Below are 27,587 nucleotides of genomic sequence, written 5' to 3'. Positions count from 1 at the left end.
GTGATATCTCTTGTGTAACTGCATAGCACAACTTCTTTGTCCATCAAAGAAATCCTGATGGAAAACCTCACAGGAAGTTTAGACAGGCTTGGTATCCTCAAGGCTCTTAGGATTGCATGCAACACGGAAACACTGGTTGGCTTGGGTAAAAACAATTTATTGGGACCGTTAACAGGCTTGCTCCAGCATGCTGGCATTAAGGGGACCTGGTACCCAATTACTTAAGATTCCTAGGAGTGTCTACCTTGGGTCACTTAACAATTGCACAGAGCAAGTGCAGAGTTAGGCCCAGCTTATGCACACTGTACGGCATCAGAAGAATTATATGTGTTTCTCCCAATTAATTTAATACACGAAGTTTCATTAGCCAGTCAGCCTGAAACGTTTTTTAAAATGTTACCTAGTAGGGTTATTAAAGTCAATACAACCTAAAATCTAAGTAATAAAACAAGTTTTGGGGGTAAGTCAAGTTTATTGATGTGTTGCAACCCACCACCCAGACACATTTAAGCACAGAGGACTTAAGTAATTCTGAATCCTTTCCAGAAATGAAGCAGGAGTAAAAGCCACTATGACCATACAAAACCATTGTAAATTTTAGGTATTTTCCTTTCAGTATTTCAGTAAACATGATTTCTTCAGGCATATATTTCATTTTAAGTGAACATGATTTACAGTTAGTCTTTATTATTATTATTACAGCCATTATAAAAGTCATAAACATGTTTCCAGAGAAAGCACTTTCTGAAATTGTTAGAGTATTCTCTCATAAAATAGGAGGTAAGCTTGTGAGTTGAGTACTTTAGTTGTAGGCACAGCCTGCACATGTGTGTCGCTGATGTGAAACCACTGCCCTTTGGTTGATAGCATTTCAAAATCTGTCAAGAGGAAATTAAAATCAAATGTAAATGGAAAGATTCAAGTGCATTATTTTTTGATTTTGCCATAATAATCTGCTGAATACTAGACTTTTCCAGGATATCTTACCTTGTGGAATATTACCATGGAGAACAAGATTAGAGAGATGACTATTTGCAGTTCTTGCCTTGGCGTAGGCAGTATAATGCCCTGACCTCATGGTACCACTGTGTTCAACAACTCCATATAAGGAATACAGTACCCTTGTATTTTCTTCAGCAACATTCTTTAAAAATGAATAGAATTCGAGTTAGTTCTAGTCTCATTTATACAGATGCCATTGGCAAGATAATTTTCAACTATGCAAAGGGTCTCTAACCCTTAACTTTCAGAATACAGAAACCATTCATGAATCTGAACTTGACTACTATTTTCTCCCTACCTTTTCTCAGCCTGACTAGTGTCACAACGTTTTTATTAGAAAGTTGCCATTGTCGTTTCTCTGCTGGAAGAACATAAACCAGAGGCCGCTTGCTATAATCACAGTTTCCTGGCCCAGATACTGAACTGAACTTGCCTGAGTTTCTTGGAGTCTTGGGATCAGATAATTCCAAAATACCTCACAACTCGGTCATTCTAGTTCCTGCCCAGAATGTAAGCCTTTAACAGCAACAGGAAAGCATTTAGGTCTTGCCAAAAACCACCCTTACATTTTCAAATGCCCCCTAGGGATTCGTGAGAAGCACATTTAACCTCTCAAGTGCTCACTTTCCCCACTTAGAGTGGAGGATGCTTATTCTTTTAAGACCCCATATCCCATAGGGCTGGGAGCAGGGTCGGGTTTCTCCGAGCTGGGGACCACTTTCAGACGACTACTCCATTTATGTTCTCTTGTAAAAAGTCCTCCTGAACAGGCATCACTGTCTTTCCACAGTACTGTCATCTCTTTAATCTACAGCCCCCTATTCACTGAAGAATTTTATACTTCTTCACCCCAAATCCTGTCAGCTTCCTCAGGGATTTCAGTGTCCATCAATGAGCCCCGCAGGATTTCCACAGACATTCCATGTTAGCCAACTACAACCAGGACTATATTCTGGAACTGGCCATCACTCTGAACTGTCTGACTTCAGAAATCTTACTAATTTTCTAGTCTCAGTCCACATTTCTTCCAATCTTCCAACTTTCATTTCACCTATACTCCAGCCTAACAGGATCTTCCAATCCTCATTTTCTCCTGGCCTATGAAGCCTCTTTTGGCCTCATTCCTATAAAAAGTCTGTATCTTCGCTACTCAAAATGTGTCAATGGAAGAGTAGCATCAGCATTAATTTAGAGCTTATTAGAAATGCAGATTCTTAGACCCCACCTGAGACCTACTGATTCCCAGGTGATTCACACGCACATTAAAGTTTGAGAACTTAGACCACATGTATCACTCTCAAAAATAAGCTCTTTAGACCCACCACCAATCTTGCCACCATATCCAATTCATCACAAAACCCTACTCTGAATCCTACCTACCTTCCCCAACCCCACACGGAGACAGCTGCTATTGCTAGGAAACAAACTTATATAACCATGCAGATTAGTAAATTCATGATTTTCTACCTCATCAGGGTCCTCTGTGTGACCGTATAACCTTATAACTTGTTCCTAGCTGCCTCTTCCATGAATGTCCTTCACTACTGGCCCAAACTTTCACTACTCTCTCTCAGCCTCTCCTTATCCCCCAATGCTTTATTTTCTATAGTTGACCTCATTTCCCACTTCAGGAAAATTGACGCACAACCTACCCAACTACAAGTTGCCCCTTCTCAGGACAATGAAGTATCCTCTCCCTTTTGTTCACAGACGATACTCCAATTTTGTGTCCTCATCCCAGTTCTTCCAGCTTCCTCCAGAGTCTTGCTCAATCAATACTCTCTCTCTTTTCTCTATCTTCAACTTCCACATTTTTCTCTTGGCCTACAAACCTACTGAAGTCTCCCAGACTTAAAAAAAATTCTTCATTGATCCACCACTTTTCAACAAAGCCTCTAACATATCTACATGCTTCATCTCCAATATTCTCATTTATTTCACAACCCATTGATGTTACCCACACTTTCTGAAAAATCTGCCTTGACCTCTATACTGTGTAATCCATAAATACTTTCTGTTTTTTTTTCTCTGATATTCTGACACTGAGGCCACTGAGTCCTTTCCTTTTAACTTGAACACAGGGCAATGGCATTTTAGGCAAAAGATAGATTCCTGATGACCTTGTATTCAAAACCAATCCAACCAAAGGTTTCTATTTACCAGCAAAAATGGCCCTGCCCTATGGAGATATAAAAATAATTATAACTCACTCTATCCACCAGCTCTGAAATACCTTTCTTAGAGAATTTTTAATTGGGAGGGAGAAAGGGAGAATTTCTATCATTTCAACTTTTGCACATTAAGACTTTATTAATATGTTTATAGTTAAATATTTGAAATCTGAGTACATATAGTACTACAGTATAGCTTCTCCCAATTCTTCTCCAACATGGAGATTTGCTGAGATCCTTGGTGGTGTCCTCCTCTTCTACCTACACCTCTTACACCCAGATGCTTCCCAGAGTTGTCATTAACCGTCTCTTCTCTTTCTCTCTCCATGCTCTACACAGCGGATCCTATCCTCTCACAGTTTTTTTTTTTTTTTTTTTGGTGAGGAAGACTGGCTCTGAGCTAATATCCATTGCCAATCCTCCTCTTTTTGCTGAGGAAGATTAGCTCTGAGCTAACATTTGTGCCCATCTTCCTCTATTTTGTATACGGGATGCCCCCATAGCATGGTTTGATGAGTGGTGCGTCAGTCCACACCTGGGATACGAACCTGTGAACCCCAGGCTGCTGAAGCGGAGCAAACTTAACCACTGCACCACCGGTCTGGCCCCTATCCTCTCATAGTTTTAACCACCACCTATATACTGATTTCCAAACCTTTATCTCAAGCCCTAACCTCTCTGCCCTGGGCCTCAGCCACATGAATCTCAAAAACGTCTGAAACTCAAAGTATCCAAAACTGAACTCGTTATCCTCTCTCTACCTCCCAACCTGCTCTTCTCCCTACATTTCCTACCTCATCGTATGGCATTCCACCTGCCCATCTGCCTAGTCACTCAACCAGGCCCTGGGAATCACGGTCAACTCCTCTTTCTGTGCCACCCTCAGCCTCCGTTTAGAGGCCACTGCCTCATCCTCTAGAGCCAATTGATCATAAGTCTGGTTAATTTTACCTCCTGAAATATTCCTTCAATCTCCCCATCTCTTGCTCTAGTTTAAGCCCTCAACATCTATTGACTGATGTAATTCAAGAGCCTCCTAATTCGTTCTTCTGCCTCTAGTCTTTTCCTTAAAATCCAGCCTCCACGCTTCAGCAAGTAATCTATGTAATAGACAGATCTGGCTGTCACTTCAATGCTTTAGACTCTTCAGTGGCTCCCTAGTGCATCCACGATAAAGCCCAAATTCCTCACCATGATAATCCTCCAAAACCTCATTCCTATCTCGCTTCTCTCGCTCCATCTCCCAGCATTCCCTAGACCTCGTACTGTAAGTTCTAGAACTGCTTATACTGTCAGTCTCCACACCCACCATGCCATTTCAGGGTGCTTTGCCTTTGCTCCTGCTGTTCCCTCTGCCTGGAACACTTGTTTCTTCCTCACTCATCACATTAACTCTTACTCCTTCTTTAAGTACTAGCTGAGGCATGGTCTACCTTCACTGAGCTTCCCTGAACCGCCAACAAGCTGGGTTAAGTGCATACCTCCCCTGCTCTGTGTATAACAATTTTAACACCGAACCATATTAAATTGAGATTATCCACGAATATATCTGCTCACCTTGACTTTTGTGCCCTCACCTCCCAATACAATGTCTGCCACAATAATGGAGGTTCAAAAACATGTTGAACTGAAATAACAATTTAATGTTCAAAATGATTCATCACAGATCTTAAAATTATAAATGTGCAAAGATCAAAGACTCACTCTACTCAGTAATTCTTATCAACTTCATACTTATGTGAGTTGCTGTTGGAGAATTGGGTAAGCTACGATTTCCCTTAAAGGATTTTTCCAAAAAGACCATTTTCACCTACCTTACATTTAAGGGTACAAAAAGGAGCCAAATCTAAGATTTCCGGAAATGTTATGTGTTTGTTAACTTTGCGTAGGTTAAAACCAGCCTAAAAAAAAGAGGGATGACAGATTGAGTTCTTTTCCTGGAAAAGCTGTACACATTGTTAACTACAGTCCCACTCCAAAGCCAGAAAGAACGCCAACGTGCAGCCCTGTGCAGTCTTCTCAGGGAACTCCCTTCTTCCTGGCCACTAACTGATGCTGGGTTGGTGTGTTTTTGCTAAGTACACACCACACACCCCCCTCAACACATTAAGAAAGCTGCACCCATGAGAAAATTCTCAACGTTTCTGCTTTAGCCATCCAGAAAAGCCAGATTAGTCCAGAGGTTTTGAGTGTTTACGACTCAGCAACAGTAGAAGACTTTTCTGTGAAGCACACTCTCAGCCTCACTCTCTAACCAAGCTTAGTGAGTTGTTCATCAAAACCCACCCAATTAACCAAGCCCCTACCAACTACAGGAGGGAAAACGCTCTGAAGGTACTTTGGGAATTTGGAACTGAATTTGAAACTACTACTGCTTATAGCAAAAGTCTTCCAGAAAAGACAGGGTCACCAAAATGATGAAAATCCAGGGCACCAATGTCTTTTTATCAAGGATCAGTAAAAATAAAATACCACACACAAAACAGAAAAACATCAGGAAATTTCCTAAGTGTGAGATATAGCTAGTAAACTGGTCTTTTTTTTAAACCTGAAATTAAGGTTAGAGTAAGATGCTGTATTACTAAAAAGAGCAACATGCGTTCTAGTAAAACTGAGGAAGGATTGTGCCTAAATTTCTCCTCCACCTTGATATGGTATCTTCATCAAACCTTTTGTCCTACCCATATACATTTTTTTACTTTCCTACTTCTTTGAAGTTAGAATTAAGAAATAACAGAAAACCAAAGAAACACAGTAACATGTTGAGACAATATAAATAAAGCAGATGTTACATATTTAAAACAAATTTTGGGTAACAAACAAGGGGTACCTGCTGAAATCGCTTCAAATGAAGCGTGAGAACGGGAGGAGCCAGAGAAATTAGCATCTGCTTTTTGGCATTGGTGTAAACATGTCTCCTTTCACCTAAAGAAAGAAAGAAATTTTAGCAGTATGAAAATTAATTTAGACCTCTAAAGCATTCAGATTTGCCATAAAATCATTTCAAACATCTAAAGCAAGAATCAATAAACTTTCTGGAAAGGACCAGATAATAAATACTTTAGGCTTTGTGGACCAAAAAGCAAAATCAAGGATATTTTGTCATTATTTATATTTTAGAGAAAATTTTCCACAAATTTTTACTGATGGAATTCAAAATATAATAATAATAACTGAGTATGACTGCAGTGTACTGAAAAGAATGGAATACTTTTGGAGAAAGAACATTTTGGTTAACTAGGGTTCAAAGTAAGCATTCTCCACCATAAAATCATTTTCAAATGTTAACCTATAAAAAACATTTTTAGCTCAGAGACCATACACAAACAGGCAGCAGGTCAAATTTGGCCTGTGGACCACAGTCTGCTGACACCTGCTCTAAAGCAAATAGAACTGCTGTAAGATCAACACAATTTACTTTTTCTATTAACATGTAAATTTAAAAAAAGCTAGACTTTTAAAATGTTTCAAGAATTCTAGTAAGAATCCTTAGGAATCCATGATCTCTCCCTATCTCACTTACTCAAGCTCAAAGAAAGCGGAGGAGGGGAATTATCAATATCTTTCTGTTCCATATTTGAGGGAGACTGTAAGAAAGCACTGTCCTTCCAGTACTCCCAGGACCTTGCACTGGGCATGTCACTTTACTACCCTGATGAATTAAAGTGAGGCTTCCTGGGTGCAGAGATGAGGGCCACGGCAACTGCTGACAGGAAAGTGAAAGAAATACCCACTATCTGTAAGGATCCTGTTGTGATAACATCCCAGTGCGATGACTTACCCACAGGGAACGGTTTCGGAGAGCAAACTGTCCACTTTAACTGCCGTTGGGATGCCACAGAGTACTAGCCATGCCAATAAAGTCCTGCTTATCCATCCTTCTACTAAAATATTTACACAGAAGAGGGAACTTACTGATGCCATCCAAATCCTGATACAACTGAAACAAAAGTACTCTACCTATGCAGTGCAAAATGTGCCCCTGAACATTAATTTTACTTTCTGTGAGAGAATTTAAATACCTTTTATATTTGCCTTTGGTCCATTATACTGTCTCCGGGTGCATACTTCACAAAGCAGTTTATTTGCATCTCGAAGTTGCTCATTTCGAGTGAACTGATATAAACAATGTTGGATTGAACACTCATCTGTATTGAAAGCTTCCCTGTTTGCAAGAGTACAGAAAGCAGTTTCTGGATCTTCATTTACGACCTCATATACCTTGGTCCCAGGAGTATGATTGTCATCCAGAATCTCTATATTTATTTCATCAGGCTGGAGAACAGCATTCAAGTTAAGGTTTTTGAAACCACTGGAAATGTCCACTTCTCCATCGCTCCCTTCCTTCAGGTGGGCACCATTTAAATTCCTAGTACACTCAGCAGAAGATGCCAAAACCTCCAGATCATTGTCCATGTTGACATTTTTCATATCTACTTCCTCTGTGGAATTTTGATTGTCAGTTACAATTTCTATCATTTTTTCTTGGCCATTCAAATCTTTGTGATTAACATAATATTCTTTATGTGTAACTTCCTCTTGTGAGATATGGTTGGATTTAACCTCCACTTCTTCCTGAAGTGACATTTCAACTTCACATTCATTATCTTCAGGCTGGTCAATGGTACAAATATCATTTAAATGAAGAACTTTCCCTTGAATTTTTTGTTGCCTTCGTTGGTTCTGCGTAAAAAGAACAAAACATATTTTTTTAAATAGAGACACAGAGGAAGAAAAAGAGAGAAAGAGCACACGTGTACCACATCAGGTTTTCTTACTCATCAATTAAAAATAAATAAGTTAATAAGGAAGAGTTTACTCCCAGACTTCTCATTCTAAAAGTTCCTTTACTCTCAGGGATCAAATAAATTATGAAGAAAAGTTCTTTAATTGAAAGCAGGAATAAACAATAACCAATCATCAAAAACTGTCACACTGGAGCAAAGAAAAATGTGCAAGGCATGGTCTCTGTCCTAAGAGAAGTGACCTAGACAGAGCGGTAAGACTGGTAAATCCAAGAAGCCAAGTATCAAACCACGTGGTGAGTGATTACACACATAACAGGAAGGGATGTATCCATGTGAGTTATAACTACTGGGTCAAAGTCTCACTCAGGAGATAAAAAACAGACTGAAAACTCAAGGATGCATAAGTGCAGGACTGGTTTGGGCAGAGGGACAGAGGAAAACATTCCAGGGAACAAATGGCCCGAAGTTAGGGAGGAAGCAAGGAAGCCACGCGTACAGAGGACAATAAAGGATTTTCCCCCCTAAAATCACCTTCTTTGCCATTTGTAGCCTATTTCCAAGTAGAGAGGCAGAAACAGGCATTTCATCAAGACTCCAGCTACTAGACTGCCTGCAGACTCAAGTGACTGGCATTTCTGGTTGTAACTAAAAAGGACAGGCCCTGCAAGGATAACTTGTAATGCCAGAAGGCTGAAGGGCACACAGGACTAAGGACACAAATATTTTCTGATGTGCTTCAGCTAAAAGAAAAATGGGGAAAGAGTGTAAGCGAACACTTCAAAGAAAAGGAAATACAAATGGCTCTTAAACATAAAACCATGCTTAACTTCACTTACATTAAAATCAATGGAAAATAAAACTGCACTGAGATAATATTTTCCATCCATCAGACTGACAGAAATCTAGAAGCTTGATAACACACTGCTGTCGAGGATCAGGAGAAACCAGAAGTGCCATGTTGCTGGTGGGACTATATTGGCACTACCTTTGTTGAGGGCAATTAGGTAATATGTACCAAAGCTACAAATGTACCCTACAGATGACATACGTATAGGGTTACTCACTGAAGCACTGGCCATTATAGGGAAAGACTATAAACAACCTAAATCAACAGAGAAATGGCTAAATGAACTGTGATACACTATAAAATGGAATAGTATACAGCTGTTAAAACAATGAATCTTTGTGTCCTGATACGGAAAGATCTCTAAAAATCTAATTAAGTAGATACAAACAAACAAAAAGCAAAGTGCAAAACAATGTGTATAATTTTTAAAAGGAGGGAAAAACAAGACTACCTATTTGTATTTGATATTTTCCAAAAGAAACTACAGAAGGACATGTAAGAAACTAATCAAAGTGGTTATCCATGTCATAAAAGGAGAGGGATGAGGGAGATTTTTATTGAACACATTTATATATTTTTTAATTTTTTTTTTTTTTTTTTTTTTTTTTTTTGCGAGGAGATCAGCCCTGAGCTAACATCCGCCAATCCTCCTCCTTTTTTGCTGAGGAAGACGGCCCTGGGCTAACATCGGTGCCCATCTTCCTCCACTTTATATGGGACGCCGCCACAGCATGGCTTACCAAGCAGTGCGTCGGTGCGCGCCCGGGATCCGAACCAGCGAACCCCGGGCCGCCGCAGCGGAGCGCGCGCACTTAACCGCTTGCGCCACCGGGCCGGCCCCTATTTTTTAATTTTTGAACATCAATGTATTAACAACTCAAAAAATTGTTAAAAACGAACTAAAACTTTTTTTAAAAGTTGTCACAAGTAATGCAGGATAAAAATAAAAGCACCACCTGTTCTTCATACATACTCAAAGAAACTTCCCTGCAGAGAATACTAAATGAGCTACTTCTATAATTACCAAATGAAAATGCTGTATTCAAAATAGCAGACATGTCTACCAATGTCACTCAGACGTCAAACTCAGTACAATCGTGTCATTTAACGATGGGGACACGTTCTGAGAACTGCATCGTTGGGTGATTTTGTCATTGGGTGAACATCACAGAGTGTACTTAACTCAAACCTAGACGATAAAGCCTACTACACACCTAGCCTACATGGTACTAATCTTACCAGACCACCGTTGCATACATGGTCCGTCATGGACCAAAATGTCGTTACGTAGCACATGACTGTAGTTTGAAATACGAAATTAGAAAAGTGTGGTTTCTTCCTGATCACCCACCTTGGCTTGCTTTTTGGCTTGCTTCTTCGCTTTTTTCTGCAAGTGCTTACTCGCTCCTGAAGGAATATCCTTTCTCTCTTTCATGTAACTGTCGTTATCTTTTTCTTCCTCGCTATCTTTATCTTCATCCTCCATTGTCTTTTTCAGATTTTTACCATTTATATTTTTCTTACCACTCTTAAAATATGGAGAGAATATGGGCCAAAAACAAAATTTTACAACTACTGTTTGGTGAAGAGATTTCATGTTACCTAAATTTTTCTATTCCTATTTTACACTAGATTTATTTTCTACAATGCTTGAAAATATATCCAGGACAAAATTTATTCATCTTAAATATTGGACAGCAACCTTCACATACTGAGAAAACAAGCAAACAAACAAATAAAACAGTAAAAAAATGCAAGTATAACAGAAAGGAATCTAATGACTTTAATTAGATGCAGGTGGTATCACACTGTAATTATGTCCATTTCTAAATGCACTTTCTGTTTATAAGTGATTTACATGTCCCACTACAGGTGTTCCTTTTTATTCTTTTTTCTTTGCATGTAAATGATAGTTTTAGAGAAAGAGAAAACAAAGTAGGTTTGATAAGACCTTCATCACTATGTAACAGTGATTAAAGGGACCCCTAATTCATATTAAGTTGAATAATGATTTATCCAATATTCATAACACATTCTCTTTTTGCCTACTACTACTTGATAAGAACCAAATTAACATGGCTTAAAACTGAGATACTGTCTATTAACATTTATGAACTTAAGACTGTAAGGGATTTGTGGTTAGTCTTAAATAATGAAAATAAATAGTAACTTTTAATATGACAAAAATACTTCCCTATATGTAAACTAATGAAGCTAATTATCTATGAAGAATTCTAGACACACGATCCTCCTTTTAAAAAAAAAAGTATTTACCTCATTTTTTATTCAAATCTTTAAAATTCTTCTATGTCAAATAGATTAAGAAAAATATCTCCATGAGCTAGTAACGTACAAACTTGGAAAACGTGACAGAAATTCCCCTATAAAATCTAACATAGGAAAAAAAAATTCTACTTAAATGAAACAAACTCAATAGTCTTACCTGATCATCTAAAACTGGTAGAGACAAATCAAGGAAAGATTCATGAACCAAGGAGACCTTAACCAACCAAAAAAAGAAAACATAAAAGGAAAGAAAAGATTCACTTTAAATATTATACAGTAACATCATGGAGGGGACCACTAAGTTTTAAAAGTAAAGGTTTGGGGCTGGCCCAGTGGCATAGTGGTAAGTCTGTGTGCTCAGCTTTGGTGGCCCAGGGTTCGTAGGTTCGGATCCCAGGCACAGACCTACACATCACTCATCAAGCCATGCTGTGGCAGTGTCGCACATACAAAATAGAGGAAGACTGGCACAGATGTCAGCTCAGGGCCAATCTTCCCTACAAAAAAATAAATAAATAAAAGGCTTAATAAAATGAAATAAAAAATTACACAGCCTTGAGGACTGTGGGTTACAGGAAATAAATTAAAATGTTAAACTAACTTCTTCCAGATATAAGGAGTCTTCATAGTTCCAGCAAAGAACTATGCATATTTGGGTAGTTGAACAAAGAATATCTTATGAAACCAGACATTTCTGGTTTTGAAAGAAACAACTGATAGGGGCCGGCCCAGTGGTGTAGCAGTTAAGTGCGTGCGCTCCACTTCAGCGGCCCAGGGTTCACAGGTTCGGATCCCAGGCACGCACTGATGTACCACTTGTCAAGCCACGCTGTGGCAGCGTCCCATATAAAGTAGAGAAAGATGGGCACGGATGTTAGCCCAGGGCCAGTCTTCCTCAGCAAAAAGAGGAGGACTGGCATCGGATGTTAGCTCAGGGCTGATCTTCCTCCCAAAAAAAAAAAAATGAGAAACAACTGATAAACTGTACTCTGCTAATATTAATGAATAAATCCAGTCCACACTACATCTACTTACAGTTCTGCATTCATCACACATGATTGTACTAGTTAGTTCACCACCAAAGATGCGGTCCACAAAACTTGGTACTGATTTTTTCTTTTCATAATCTATAAGGGGAAAAAGTTTCTCAATTATCCCTATATAATTACTTGAATAAGTTAAAACCACTTACTTATCGAACCCTAAAATTTTATTTTTAATTTCCTATCCCATAAACTCATTTTTCTCTATTCATAATTACTATAATTTTATTTTCATGCTACAGTCAGCAGCATATACTCCCCTTTTGAGCATAACACAATTATATAATCACATCCCGTGAAAAAGAAAAAAAAGTTCTTATTCAAAATCTAGTCAGTGGAAGATAAATTGTGCAAGTCAGTGAGACTTGCTGTATATCAATGTCTCCACTAGTAAAACGAGCAGATCGTGGTAGGCTGGATGATATTCGACTTACTTCTAGCTCTAACACTCCAACATTCGACAGCAATTTGGGAGAGAATGCATGTAACTTGCTTTGTGAACTCTAAGATTGAACTCCATTTAAAATATAAACAAAAACCAAAAAAAAACCCCTAGGAAAATGTTTCAGACAAAATCCTCCTTTTATTTTTCTATGTTCCCAGAAATAACCTTGCTAAGTTTAACATAAGGTGATATAATTTTACTACCTGGTCACCCAACTTTGTAAATACATGAAATTTATAAGCCTTATTCAAATGATAGGTGTCCACTTATACAGAAACACATTTCATTTCAGGTAACACCAGCAGCCACAACTCTCTCTGTCACTGGCCAGGCCCTAAAGACCACCAAGGAGGCAAAGAGTTGCTATGTGCTGATTCTAAACTGTGCTTTACAATACAGTAGCCACTAGTCATCTGTGGACATTTAAATTAATTAAATTAAATAAAAATAAAAATTTAGCTCCTCAGTTGCACCAGTCACATTTCAAGGGCTCAACAGCCATACACAGCTAGCAGCTACTGTATCAGACAGCAGAGATATAGTAGAGTTCCACCATCACAGAAAGTTCTATTGGACAGATCTGTCCTAAATCTTTAAATGCCACACAACAATAAGAAGGAAGGTGGCTCCATGATTGATAAACCAGCCACTGAAAGCTTACACAGACAAGTTTAATTCACTTATCATTGCTAATTAGAAGGCTAAGCTTTTGAAAAATAAAAGTGATGTCATCTTACCTCTATCTTTATAAATTTCACTATAATATTGCATAAATACAATACACCAAAAGTTAAACTTTCCTAAATAGTCACCTTTGGAGTACCGAATAATTTTTTTAAATTAATGGTAATGAAGAGAAATTTTATGTTACTGTGGGTTCGAAATACATGTGGCCAGCAATCTTGTCTAAGGCACAGAGAAATTCAACTATAGTGTTTTAGTTCAAAAAGTCAGACATTACCTTTAACTTTATTTTTTAGTTCTTCATCCAATTTTTCAGTAGAACTACCAAATGCTTTAAGAATTCCTTTAGTCACTCTCTAAAAGTAATAAAATGGATAGATATACTATTAAATTTTCAATTTTATAGTTATTTTCCTTAGAAAATATGCAATCAAGTCAAGAAAGTGATCAAGAATTAGCTCCCCAAATTTAATGAATAAAAATTAATTTCTAAAATCACATTTTCAAAATTAACTCAAGGAGCTAAAAAGAATTACACTTATTAAACAATCACTAACCCCTGAATAAAGACACTGCCTTATCATTTCAAGATTTTAAACTATTTAAGCCAAAGCTTTTCAGAACATGCCCACCTCCTTCAGAAAGACCACTGAAATATCATGTCCTAGAAGTAGAACGGTTAAATGAGAGCTACAGGGACAGACTCCAGTGCTCAAAGCTCAGCTCCACATTAGGGGGTGACCTTGAACCAGCTACTGAACTTTTGTACACCCTAGCTTCAGAACGTATGGAACGAGAAGATGACAACAGCATCTACCTCAGAGAATGGTTGTGAGGACTAAGTAATTTATTAAAATACTGAGAACCTGCTTGACATAAGAAGAAAATGAATATTAGCTATCACTATATCATTACTATTATTAATTATATTCACATCCTCAGATACATTACTTTACATCCTGTACATCCTGGCAATTAATAAAAATTTTAAAATGTAACAAATGTTCCCTGACTCTTACAAAATGAAAATATTTCCTAGATTCAAAAAGCTGTGTTAAACCACAGTCAGAATAGGAGTAAGGGTGCCTTGCAACTGGGAATTGTTTTGGGAGAAACACTTCCCAATACTTTGTAGCTCTCCTGGTACAGGCTGGTACAACAGAACCCTTAAAAAGCAATTATGTTGTAAAGATCAGGCAAAATAAAGCATCATGAAGAGGAGAATCATTTCTAATTCTCTTCATTCATTCTAATGATTAAAACATACCAGTTGAAAAGGCTGACAGTAGAAAAAAATTTTAAAATACAATGCCCTCAGTAATTAGTTTTCATGGCTTTCATAACCCCTAAGACATCAAATGACAGACAAGTGAATGAAGATGGGATTATAAACTGCACTGGTCAAAATTTGCTAACTTGGTGTTCTTCTGCTCTCATTCCATCCAATAAATAGCGAAGCAGCTCCTGGCTGTCTTGCTGCTGATAGCCTTTAAACCGCGCTGCTCTATAGAATAAAAAAGAAAAGCAATGATGAGTCTATTAAAATATGAAACTATTTTTACAAAACCTTAGGATCATAACCCAAAACTTGGAGTGTTCTAGTTTCTCAAAATGTCTATTTAGTGCAACACCACCCTTGGCAGATTTAATTTTCACATAAAGTAAATGTTTTTTAATCCAAATGAAATACACCATGCTTTAATATATGTACTAGGTTGATTCTACTGTTACTAATCTTTTCATATTATTTCTCAGCATCTTACTGATGCACGAAAAACACAATCAAAGCAGATACTCACTTTTTACAGACCTGAGAAAACAGTTCTCTAGGTGTCACGATTCCCTTTTTGGTCTCTTGCATCTCATTAAGAAACTGGCTCATGGCTAAAGTAAGAGGGCCTGGAGGCTCAAGGTTTATTTCTAAGGGTTCCTGAATATGGGAATAAAAATCACTCTCTTCAGTCAAATTTTGAAATCATTTATTTTACCAAAACGTAACTAGTCAACCTACATTGCCAATGTTCCTGGTAGACTGTCCCATTTAAAAGTTCCAAATGTGCATCAAAAGATAGAGCAAGTTTCTGGTCATAGACTGTTTTATGAAGAATTCAGTTCTACTGTTTTAGTTTTAGATTATCAAAAACTTACTACATAAGAATTCAAAGAGCCAAAGTAAAATGTAAATAATAAAAATGGAAAAGGTAAAATTCATTTGGCTAGACAGCTTTTAAGTCATCTTAAAAAACGTTAAAAATAGGGGCCGGCCCGGTGGCGCAAGCGGTTAAGTGCGCGCGCTCCGCTGCGGCGGCCCGGGGTTCGCTGGTTCGGATCCCGGGCGCGCACCGACGCACTGCTTGGTAAGCCATGCTGTGGCGGCGTCCCATATAAATTGGAGGAAGATAGGCACAGATATTAGCCCAGGGCCGTCTTCCTCAGCAAAAAAAAGAGGAGGATTGGCGGATGTTAGCTCAGGGCTGATCTCCTCACAAAAAAAAAAAAAAAAAAAAACGTTAAAAATAATAATGCACGCCTAGAGCTTCACAAATATCAACAACATTCCCAAGAAGGGCCAAACACCAGGGCACAGCAAAACCTGGCAGACACACAGCAAATAAATGTAAAGGCCCCGGATCATTTCTATGAGCCTGAGAAACTTTAACCTGGTAGCCTAAAACAAAACTAACAGGAAAGGTGAAAATCAGCAACAATTCTTTAAAATAATTTAGGATGAGGACATTCAGAGAGGAAAATTACTGATTATAAAAAAAATTTTTTAAGTACATACTGTTAATGCCAAATCAGGTGGTTCAATTTTTACAATTGTTCCAGACATTTTTACTTCTTTTAGTAGTTCTCTAAGCACTGGTGTTTGTGACAAATTCTGGAATGTAGGATGGAAAAGAAAAGGAAAATTACTTAAAGGCGTATCAATTTATTCAAATATTACTTAAGTATCTATTCTATCAAAACAGAAAATCACTATCAACACTGCAGTCTTTTTCATCTATCCTGGGAAACAAACAGTAATAGCATGGGGCCGGTCCCATGGCCTAGTGGTTAAGTTTGGCACATTCTGCTGCAGTGGCCCAGGTTCACAGGTTTGGATCCCAGGCGCAGGCCTACACCACTCGTCAGCCATGCTGTGGTGGTCACCCACATACAAAATAGAGGAAGACTGGCACAGATGTTAGCTCTTCTAGCTGACATCTTTGCTGAATCTTCCTCAGCAAAAAAAAAAAAAAAAAAGTAATAGCATGCTCTTCTCCCCACTCTATTTGGCTCACAAATACTTCAGTTCTGAGCTTATCCATCACCACAGAAGGGCATTCTCCCACCATCCAATATGAAGTAGCAACCCTACCACCACCACAGTTCTCTCACCACCACTCACCACCCCTTGCAATCAGGTATTTGTTTCTGTACTAGGTTATCCTGTGCTTCCCCCACCCAAGTGCAGGTTCCAGGAGGCCAAGAGCCCTCATGTTCATGTTCATGTTTTGAACCCTATTGTACCCCAGTGCTTAGCACAGTGTTTTACTGTCATGCAAAGTAAACATTTCCTTGAGTTTTCTTTGAAAACATAGACATAAATTACTTAGGGGGAAAAAACTCAATACCGTAAGTAACAAATATGCAAAAACATCCTATAACATGAGGAAAACACTAGACTTTTAAAGGGAGAAAAAATTACCACTGGCACCTGCATAACTGCATTGAAGAAGCATGTATTTCCCAAATTACTGAGTCCCTTCACAGTTATCTGGGAAGTAGAATTCGTGGAAGGATTTTCTTTAGCCATGTTTTCCTTTTTTTCTCTCTCTTGTTCATTTTTACTCTCTTTTTCTAATTTTTTATTTTCAAGCTCAATGTTACCATTATCTTTTGCTGTTTAAAAAAAAAAAGGGAGAAGAAAAAAATATTTAGCAAAATGTGTAATAAATAAAGCCATACCAAATGCAACCACACTTGGGACAGAGTTTTAGAATCTGTGAATTTTACCTAATATTATTTGTCACCTGTTTGATTTTAAATGTTTTCTAATAAATATAAGTAAATTACCACTGAGAGAAAAAAAACAATAAACAAAAAATTCCAAACTGATGTAAGCATTAATTTGACAAATGAAACCAAACAGTATATGCTTTGGTATAAATCCTTTTTTTTACAGCACCAAAGTTTTCACAAATGAGCATGTCTTACCTTGTGAAATTAGAGTATAAACTAATCAAGTAAAGAATGCGGACGTGAAATAAATTTTTAAATCAATTCCGTGGGTCAAGAACTAATCCTGAAGTTAGGAACAAACAATTCTGGCTCTGTCAAAGATACTTCTGTGACTGTAAAAATCTAAACCAGCTTAAAGCAAATGATGTATGCCAACCCAATTCATTTAATTACGCATGAAAAAAAATCTGAGAAGTATATCTTGGCTTTTGAAAGAGCTACAAGTACTTTACTTTTATATCATCCAAACAAATGTAACAAAGTAAATTCAGTATAAGGTAGGTCTATCTTAAGCCCCTGTGCCAGGGGATGGGAACAGAGCATTACTGCGCTTTCCTAAGTCCAGACTCTTCATCAACCTCACTAGATTATTTCTCAGATTCTCTTCTAACACCTTATAATTATTTATATTCTCACTATTTTACATTCTTAACCAAACATAGTTTCATAGTTTAAAATCAACCATAACTGATGTTATTCACTTATATGTACATAGTTTCATAGTTTAAAATCAACCATAACTGATGTTATTCACTTATATGTAATACTGTGTAGTACAGTAAACCAATCTAATATCAGCAGACGTATAGAACCACATTACAGTATATATTAAGAAACAAATGATTTTACCTGATTTTGGAGTTGTAATACCAGCTTGTTTCCTAACATAATCAACCACCTGCCCCAATCGGTTTGAACTACAATACTGGACCTCATCATCACATAGGTAACACCTGTGTCCCAAAAATCAGAGAAAAGTGACAAACTGACAACCAAAAAAGGGGACAAATTATAATTCCTGGAACCCAAAGTGTGTAACCTTCAAATTATTCTACTAGAGAAACTGAAAATAAAGTGTTTATATTTTCTTGAAGAAGACTATCCATATTAACTCTGGTTTACTATTAATAAGGTTAGCCCAATTTATGGCTACATATAAATACTGTGAAAAAACTGCAAACAAACATTTTACTGAAATGGCTATTTATAACATTAAAGTCAAAAGTTTTTTCTACTCTTCAAAATACAGACATATATCATCAAAATTAACAAATTTTACAATAGACAGGTGATGTTCCATGAACACTGCTGTATAAACGGTTTTTAAAGATGAGAAAATCTGTTTTAATGATGTTAAAATACAGGAAATACACATGCCAGCTTGACATTTATTTTCATGCAAATTCATTGCCAAAATTTTACTATATTCTCAATTTATCTGGGATTTGTTCTTAGTGTCCCATTTTTAAACTAAAAACAACCTACCAGATGCTTTATAATATCACAAGCAAGAACAACAAAAGGGTGAAGATTCCTAAGTCTTCTACATGCTACAATTTTTGTGTTTGTACAATACTAAGGAAAAGCTTCTCAGAACATCACATTCTCTAGCCTTCTGAAAGTGATGGTATTTAAACAAATATTACAAAAATTTTAACTTTCTTGCTCCTTAAACACTTCCAACACCTGTATTCTACAATATTTCATATAATTTCCAGTCAATGAGCACAAGAGTTGAAACTTACCATACACTCCAGTTGTCCAAACTAAGAACCAGACAATGAGGTTCAGATCTTGGTGTCATATAGTGCTTCAAGGCATGCTGCTCCTGAGAATTCCTGCCGCAGCCCTAGAAAATCAGAATCATAAACCTCAAAGCCACAGACATTCGCCAAGAGAGGAGAGAATTCATAATCTATAACGAACAAGAAGTGGCTTGAGAAATTCTGCCATTCCTAAAATTTTCAAAATAAAATGTTACACTCTAGAGAGAGTCCAGATTTTATTAACACTTACATATGAATAGGCAACTGAGGACATCTAAGAAAGAAGGTATTTAGAAAACTATGTGCTAAAAGTACTGTTCATCTCCAACTTGTCCTGTCCAGTCCCATCTAAACCACACTAATGCAATCATTCACCAGGTCTAGTTTGTTTAGTCTAGGTCTAGTTAGTCACTAGGTCTAGTCAGTCCTTACAGCTTCCTAAATATTTTCCTAACTTCAACCTCTTTCTTCATATACATTATTTTTTTTTCAGTTTAATGTTCCTAAAACAAAGCTCTGTTCATATACTCAATTCAAAAATTATGAATTGCTCTTAAACTGCTAATCAACAAACCTGATACCCTCTGACCCCAATCTACCTTTCCAGGGTTAACTCCCATATTCGCCTAGTCACAATCCATCTACCAGCTAAAGACACACTCAGTGCTTTCATAGCAATAAAATTTTGTTCACGTTATTCCATTTGTCTTGGAATCCTTTACCTTTACTGCCACTGATCAAATCCCACCCACTTCAGGATCTTACTCAAAGGCCACCTCCCCTCAGAAGCCTACACTTATCCTCCCAGATAAGAAAACATTGTATTCTTCCTGTAAATAAACTCCTACAAAACATTGTGTAAATTCTTGATGGCATTCCTTATTTTCTACCATATATTAAAGTTGTTAATGTTTTTATCCTTTCTCCCCTGGACTGTACATCCTAAAGGCACAAAAAACAGAATTAATCTTTCTATTACCAAAAAAAATCTAGCATATGGAAGGAGGTCAATAAGCACTAACTGAACAAGTAAATGGGAGATTTTCACCTACAAGATTGTATAGGCTTATTCAGAAAAGAACACGACCAGATTTTCTGCCTCTAGCTGGATAAACCACTGCTAAGAAATCGCTCTTCACTGTGTATCTACCTGAACCAGGCCACCAACTCCCCTGGACCACACAACAATCAGTGGTCCTGTTTCTACCCTAGCTGAAAATATGCTTTGGAGGGGAAATACTTATCAATGGCTTCTAATCCTTTAACTATTGCATCAAACACTATTGGCTTAATTTATCCCACTCAACATTTAATCCTAAAATAAATGAATTAAAATTTGATATCAATTTTGAAAATTGTAACACAATTTGAGATCATTTGAAATGTAAGGATAAGATGAGTTGTCTTAAGACAACAGTTAAGAATCACTTGCTAACAGTGTGACAGATAACTACAGTGGGGTGAAAATTAAGACACTGTCTTACCCTTAAGAATTAAAAAGGTAGCAAAATAAATAAAATTTATAATAGGAAATATATTCTGGAAAATTTGAAGTAGCAAAATACATTCATACTCATCATATGTTTTTAAGAGGTTCAATGAAAACCTTTCAAATACAAATAAACAATAAATATGTTCTTTGCCAACAAATTTTTTTGAATTGTCTGAACATAATGAGATATCACTAGTCACCTATGAGAATGGTTAAAAGAAAAAACTGTGACAATACTAAATGCTGGCAAGGATGCAGAGAAAGTGGATCACTCATATATTGCTGGTAGGAATATAAATGGTACAGCCACTATGGAAAAGAGTTTGGCAGTTTCTTAAAAACTAAACATTCAATTACCATAGGATCCAGCAATTTCACTCTTGGATATTTTACCCAGAGACAGAAAATCTTAAGTCCACACAAAAACTTGTACACAAATGTTCATAGCATCTTTTTTGTAATCACCAAAAAATGGGATCAGCCCAGATATCCTCCAACAGGGTAATAGTTAAACAAACTGTGGTGCATCTATACCATGAAATACTACTCAGCAATAAAAAAGAACAAACTAGCAATACACACAACTTGCATGAATCTTCAGGTGATTAAGTGAAAAAGCTAATCCCAAAATGTTGTATACTGCATGATTTCAGCTATACAGCATTTTTGGAATGACACAATTTTAGAAACAGAGAAGAGATTAGTGGTTCTATACAGGGGCTGGGGGAGGGATGATAGTAAGGAAGCAGGTATGATTAAAAAAGGGCAACACAAGAGATCCATGTGATGTTGGAACTGTTCATGTGTGGCATGAATGTGCCACTGGTTACATTGACTGTGGCACTGGATACACGAATCTACACAGGTGACAAAACTGTACAGAACTTAATATACACATACGCACATGCACAACACACACACAAATGAAGAAAAGTAAAACTGGGAGGATCTGATTAAGACTGATGGATCATAGCAATGTTAATAGCCTGGTTGTGATATTATCCTATAGTTTTATAAAATGTTACCATGGGGGGAAACCAAGCAAAGTGTACAGGGATATCTCTGTATTATTTTTTACATTGCATGTGAATTTATAATTACCTCAATTTAAATTTCCTATTAATTAAATTAAATTACCTAAATTTCAATTTAAAAGGAAATGAAAAACAAACAGCTCTCTGTCTGATCTTGAAGCTTCACAACAGCACTCCCTACTTACCTTGCCCCCACTAAAGGGGACCAGGAGGCCCTGACCTTTAGAACCATGGCAATACCTGTGAGCTGTTCTGCCACCCAAATACCGCCCACTCCAAAGACCAAGGTACTCATTCCCCCAGCTGCCAGGAATGTGGCCAGCTGAGAGCTCACAGCTCAGTCTGTCCACGTCCAGGAATTATCCTCAGTGGAAGGGACCTGCCTTGCTCAAAGTTAGTCCCCCCCTCCACGGGCAGCCCACTTCCAGTGACTGGTCTATGCACGAGCACAAAGGCCTGGGCCCTTGCCTCAGTTCAGGACATCTCTGAAGGCCACAGTTCACTGTGGGATCAGCTAAGGCCCTGTGGCACCGCCTCTTGTTCAGCTTCTCCCTCTGCCTAATCCTGCTTCCCTCACTGTCTTCCTGGAGTGAGACCTGAGATTACTTCCCAATAAACCACCTAGACCCAAATCTCAGTCTCAGAGTCTGTTCTCCAGGGAACATGACCTGGGCCAGCTGACTTTCTAGTTACCCATACTGTGTTTTAGGTGATACCTTCTATAATAAGTTCAAAGAGTTTTATAAAATCTCATATTGATCCAAATCTAAGCATACCTGATGGCCACATTTAAGACATAGCCAAACTGAACGGTTTTCTTCCGTTTCTTCTTCAGATTTATCTTTTACTTTATTGTCCGTCTTGCAATCTTGGCAAATATTCCATTCCACATTCACTAAAGCCTTTTTCAAATTACCTTGTTCCAATCCTTTTCTAATGTGTCTGCACATAGGTTCTATTGAAACAAATAATAGAGGAATACATGAGGTAAGATATGGCTTTCTTCAGTTAATCTCAAAATTTACCCTTGATTTGAACTTCAAAAATGAATTTACTCTATAAATAAATTGTTAGATAATCTGATATTTGAATATTATGAGATGATTATGTGAGAATGAGATTTTATCAAAATTTGAAATTTTGCTTTTTTCAAGTCCTAGTTATAACTACTACCACCCCAAATTCACTTCAATTTAAATTAAGGCCTTTTATTGTATTTATTATTCTCTCGATTTTAAAGGTTTGTAGAGAAGTTCCTTCATTCAGTCAACAATATAGTTATCACAGGCCTGGCACTATGGTAGATCCTAGGGAACCGAAAAGTGACCAAGTCACAGCTCTTCTCTTTGTGTAGCTCACATTCTGGCAGGAGAGGCAAATAAATAAATAAATGTATAAGAATCTCTAAAATAGGCTATAGCAGCACAAGAAGAGAAGGCTCAAGTCAATGAAAGTTTCACAGGGGAGGTAATGTCTATACAGTCTTGGAAGATATTAACACTGATAAAAATTTCTGATACTGATTAAGCACTTACCATGAGCCTGACACTATGCTAAATGTTTTGTATATATTATCTCATTTAATCCTCACAACCACCCTAGTAGGAAGACACTACCATCCCCAGTGACATATGAATAAACTCAGATTTAGTGCCCAAGGTCACATAACTTCTGAGTGGCTATGCCAGAATCTGGACTCCAGTATCTTCGACTTCAAAGCTCACACTTTAAACTAGGACCTCAGGGAGTAAAGAACAATCTGAAAAGGCCGCATCCCATGAACAAAGGTATGGAGGTGTAAAACGTAAAAGTGCATGCTGTCTCCTCAGAATGGCAGTCACATGTGTGTATAAATGACAAGTGGGACCTGAGAGAAAATGCTGTTGGGACCGGATCAGTAAAAGGCTTTGCAAGCCACTCTAAAGGGTGTCAGTTGTTGCAGGGCCCCTGGAGGTTTTGAAACTAGTCAAGTGGCACAATTAGCTTTATGTCCAACGAATTTGCACCAAGAGAATATAAATGCAAATGAAATCACGTGAAAAACTAATAAATCCCAGGAAGTAGTCAAAGAAACACAAACTAAAAAAAGAAGACACCCTTTTCAACTAGCAAATCAGCAAAAATTTTTACAGGGACTGATAACTGATAAAGGTTCAGGGAAACGGGCATTTTATCATGCTGCTAGCGGGCCTGTAAATTAGTAAAACACTTCCGAAAGGCAATTTGGCAACAGAACTAAAAAAATCTTGAAATACCATTTAATTTATACCATTTAATTTAATATATCATTTAATTCAGCAATTCTAATTCTAGGATCTGTACTAAGAAGACAACCAAATGTGCACAGAGATTTAGCTACAAAAATGTTTACTATTGCTCCATTCATAACACTGAAAAGTTAAAAACTATCTAAATAAATTATGACCCATGGTCCTTTATGTCAATGAAATACCATGCCATTAAAAATGTTGAAAAGACTGTTAAATGACATGTAGCTATAAACATTAAAATGCAAATTACATATTAATAAAGTACACCTTAATCCCATTTTTACATAGTATTATGTGTCCATTTAGGGATATAAACATCACTTTAAAGATTCAATTGGTGAAACATACCTAAAGATTCAGAAGAATCATCAATTGGAACAGTTTTTCCCTTTGTCCGTTTCTTTCCCATGTTGGCACTTTATGGACTACTTACTGAGACAAAATAACCATCTAGAAAACAAGATAAAGTTAGCTTGACAAAAAAAAAAGTATGTTTTATATTTCTCTAGGAGATAGTAATATAACTAAGCCACATTTTTTTGCATGTCTCTCACACTTTATAATTTACAAAGACCATTCACATATATCACCTAGTTTTCAATAAGAACTCTAAAGTAGATAGGTTAGTATTACCCATGTTTTTCACAGCTTAGGAAACTGATTCTTAGAAAGGTTAAGAGGTTTTCAATGAGTGTAAAGGTCAGGAGAGAACCTACATCTTCTTACAGAGATCTGGAAAAGTCTCGGCACTTCACACTATTAGGAATTGAACTTCTCACTACATAAATATGGAATGCCGGTGGCACTTTGAAACTTAACATAATTTCCCTTCCTTCTAGGCTATCTTTCTTAGCTCTGCAGTCTATGCAAATTTAATTGATAATTTCTCTAACAAAAATTAAAAATAATTCTGAAAACAATCTCCTAAACAGAGCTAGAAAATTTACAAAATAATTTCAAAGCCAAATATAAAACGTGATACACTGTTCTGCATTTTCCATACCAGGATTTCCTATGGATATCACCTAAGAATTGATTACAACTGCATTCTCAACTATTTACATTACTATATTGTTGCCAAAATCAGTTTGGAAGACTATGACAAATCTAGCTGCACATCACATCTTCACCTCTTTAGTCAACAATTCAAAATTAGAGGGGCTAGCCCCGTGGCACAGTGGTTAAGTTCCGCACACTCTGCTTCGGCAGCCCAGGTTCACAGGTTCAGATCCCCAGCACAGACCTACACCACTCGTCAACCATGCTGTGGCAGCAACCCACATATAAAGTAGAGGAAGACTGGCACAGATGTTAGCTCAGGGCTAATTTTCCTCAAGCAAAAAAAGAGGAAGATTGGTGACAGATGTTAGCTCAGGGCTAATCTTCCTCAGGAAAAAAAATAAAAAATTAGAAAACATGAAAAGGGATGAAAGTATATACAGGTCTACCTAACTTTAAATATAGTGATTTTGAAAACTTGTATTTTACATACACTAGAATAACTTAGCATCAAAATCACTTCAATAACTATAATAGCAATTTCACCTGGGATGCTTATTAAAATTCTGATGACTTAAGTGGAAACTAGGACATGGCACATATTTTTGAAAACATTTCCCAATTAACTCTGATACTTAGCTGTCATCCTGCCCTGGCTTAGAGTCTTAGAAGTATTCCTCTTTTAGCTCTTAATGGGTTAGCGAAATTAAAGGTAATTCAAAAAGGTTTTTATGAGAAATGAGTGCTACATCAGGTAATTGTTAACCTTTCCAAAGATTACCTAAAATGTAACAAGATTCCATGTTTACAAAATAAATGAATAAACTAACAACTAACAAAAGAACACCAAGTCTATGAGTATATATAAAACGAGGGTATATTTTACAAACTTTTTAACAGTGTTCCAGCCGACACTCCTGAGTTGTGCACTCATGGCCTTTATAAATTGATCCCCGATGCTCTGGTAATCCTGACTGTCATTAATTCTCAACAAAGAACCATTGAAGTTTAATTATATGGTGCTTTTGATCTTCAAAGCCCTCTCATAAACATTATCTCATTTGATTTTCACAACCCTTTAAATGGAGCATTTCCCTAAAGGAGGAAACTCACAAACAAAATGATGAAAGATCACAGGGTGGCAGAGATGGAACTACCATGCAGATATTTGGTTCCAAGACCACCACTCTCCATTCCAATCACGCCAGTCTCTTCTGGATCCTCCACTCCAAAACACCTTGCTGTGCCCCTATGCCTCTGATCTCTAGCTGGGACATTCTCTCCATCTATCCACCTCTTACCAGTCCTCCAAGAATTCCACTTCAAGGAAGCCTTAGGCAACCATTCTACTCTAATTAAACCTCTCAGCTGAACTTCCCCAGTGTTTGTTGTGTGCACGATTCACCTTGTCCCCTAATCAGATACAACAGTGGGCTGCTTCTTAAATCTTTAACCTGGACATGTGTTATTTCTCTATCTGGAATCTAAAGTTCTAGGAGAAAGAAATGGTTTCAGGCATTACCTTTGAATTGCCTATAGCACCTAGCATAGTGTTAGTACATAGTAGATTCTCAAGAAATACTTTTTGCATTGAAATAGAAAAAAGAAAATAGTACCTGAGGCATAAAGGATGATTATAAGGTGCAAAGGGAGGTACATAAGAATGAAGCAAACAAGTTCCGGTGAAAGAGGAAAAGGTAAAGAATGAAGAAGTCTGCAGTCATGAAGACAGCACTAGCAAATCTGGTGTGAAGACTGCAGTAGCCCAGACTCCCAAGGAAAACTTGAAAGACGAATTGTAATTGCTGCAGGCAGAGGACAGGAGGGAGTCACTTGAATGATGTGGAAAGAGCTCCAACGAATTTTTGACAACTCTACAGGGCATCTAATGAGTCGTGAGAATAAAGTACTGAGAGTACCATCAGCTATAAAACATCCATAAATCTATTACGTTTCTCAGGCGAGCCTTCAGAGGAGAATTACCTTCTTGGCAAATTACTCTTTGCAGGACTCCACACAAAATTCGAATCAAAGCTGATCTTGTCGGCTCTCAGATTAATCCAGTTCCCTTCCCTCTCTGCCCTCCCAGTCTTCCCACGCCTGCTCGGTTCCATTAAAAATGCAAGCGCTTGGAAAACTTTATCAGCAGGTCTTAAACATGGCTTTCAAGTTTCGCGTAGATCTGTCCTACCCTAGAGGCACTGAATCGGTTAGGTGACAGATCTTGGTTTTCCTACTGACCACACGATACGGACGCGACAGCAAACCCAGCCCCAACCCGTGGAGAGCCCAAAGCCGCGCAGCGCCCGCCACACCCCCGCTTCCCTTCCAACTGCTCCGCACCCACGGGGGAACCTCGGCGGCCACGGGGGTCGAGAAGGGCGCCAGCACCGACAACTCATTGGCCAGCTCCTGGAACTGACAGGACATGAAGCCAATGAGGACGCGGTACCGGGCCGAGGCCGCGTAACGTGCTTAAGGAAGCGGGGCCTTCCAGAAGAGAACCAGCTGGGAGCAGGAAAATTCGGACTCTAGGAGCGCTGGAAGTCAGGCGAGCGGTGATTGCGAGTCAGAGTCAGTGGGACCAGAACTCACCCACAACGACAGCGCCCATAACTGCATCCCCTAACGAGCCTTTAGGCTGGGCAGCAAGCTCGGTCTTCCTCCCGGTGACGAATAGAGAGCGACAGAGCCGAAGCCAGTGACCCCTAGAAAGCAACAACTTCCGGCACGCGGCATTATGGGAAATGGCTTTGGCCCCCAGGGTTCCCCGGGGCTGACGCTAGTTAATCGGC

The 27,587-nt window shown here is 37.9% G+C and overlaps 1 protein-coding gene across 5 annotated transcripts; it reads right to left on the bottom strand.

Annotated features, from left to right (window-relative positions):
* Positions 1-665: 665 nt before the first annotated feature.
* On the bottom strand, positions 666-27,496 carry USP16 (ubiquitin specific peptidase 16). 5 transcript variants are annotated; one of them, XM_058522975.1, is made up of 18 exons: positions 27,388-27,496; positions 24,142-24,243; positions 22,300-22,478; positions 18,977-19,080; positions 18,081-18,184; positions 16,927-17,111; positions 16,012-16,107; positions 15,026-15,156; positions 14,643-14,730; positions 13,504-13,582; positions 12,090-12,181; positions 11,212-11,268; positions 10,120-10,296; positions 7,196-7,856; positions 6,004-6,098; positions 4,988-5,074; positions 988-1,144; positions 666-878 (listed from the first exon to the last, which is right to left on the bottom strand). In XM_058522975.1, exons 2-18 carry the CDS (start codon positions 24,200-24,202, stop codon positions 754-756), a joined length of 2,478 nt encoding a protein of 825 aa, XP_058378958.1. In that variant the 5' UTR covers positions 24,203-24,243; positions 27,388-27,496; the 3' UTR covers positions 666-753. The 5 variants fall into 5 exon arrangements, with proteins under 5 accessions (XP_058378958.1, XP_058378959.1, XP_058378960.1 ...); XM_058522976.1 differs by lacking the exon at positions 27,388-27,496 and adding an exon at positions 26,776-27,371; XM_058522979.1 differs by lacking the exon at positions 666-878 and adding an exon at positions 4,731-4,800 and having other exon boundaries at positions 1,069-1,144.
* Between the last annotated feature and the right edge of the window lie 91 nt (positions 27,497-27,587).

Source organism: Diceros bicornis, chromosome 27 (genome assembly GCF_020826845.1).
Source record: "Diceros bicornis minor isolate mBicDic1 chromosome 27, mDicBic1.mat.cur, whole genome shotgun sequence".
Classification (NCBI taxonomy): domain Eukaryota; kingdom Metazoa; phylum Chordata; class Mammalia; order Perissodactyla; family Rhinocerotidae; genus Diceros; species Diceros bicornis.
Note: the sequence above shows the minus strand (reverse complement) of the source record. Positions and strands in the feature narration are given on the sequence as shown.

Coding starts and splice junctions, on each gene's coding strand:
- USP16 (XM_058522975.1), bottom strand. CDS start 24,202: ATGGGAAAGAAACGGACAAAGGGAAAAACTGTTCCAATTGATGATTCT. Junction 11,269..12,089: donor TGTGTGATGAATGCAGAACT/GTAAGTAGATGT, acceptor TGGTTGGTTAAG/GTCTCCTTGGTTCATGAATC. Junction 10,297..11,211: donor TACCAGTTTTAGATGATCAG/GTAAGACTATTG, acceptor CCATATTTTAAG/AGTGGTAAGAAAAATATAAA.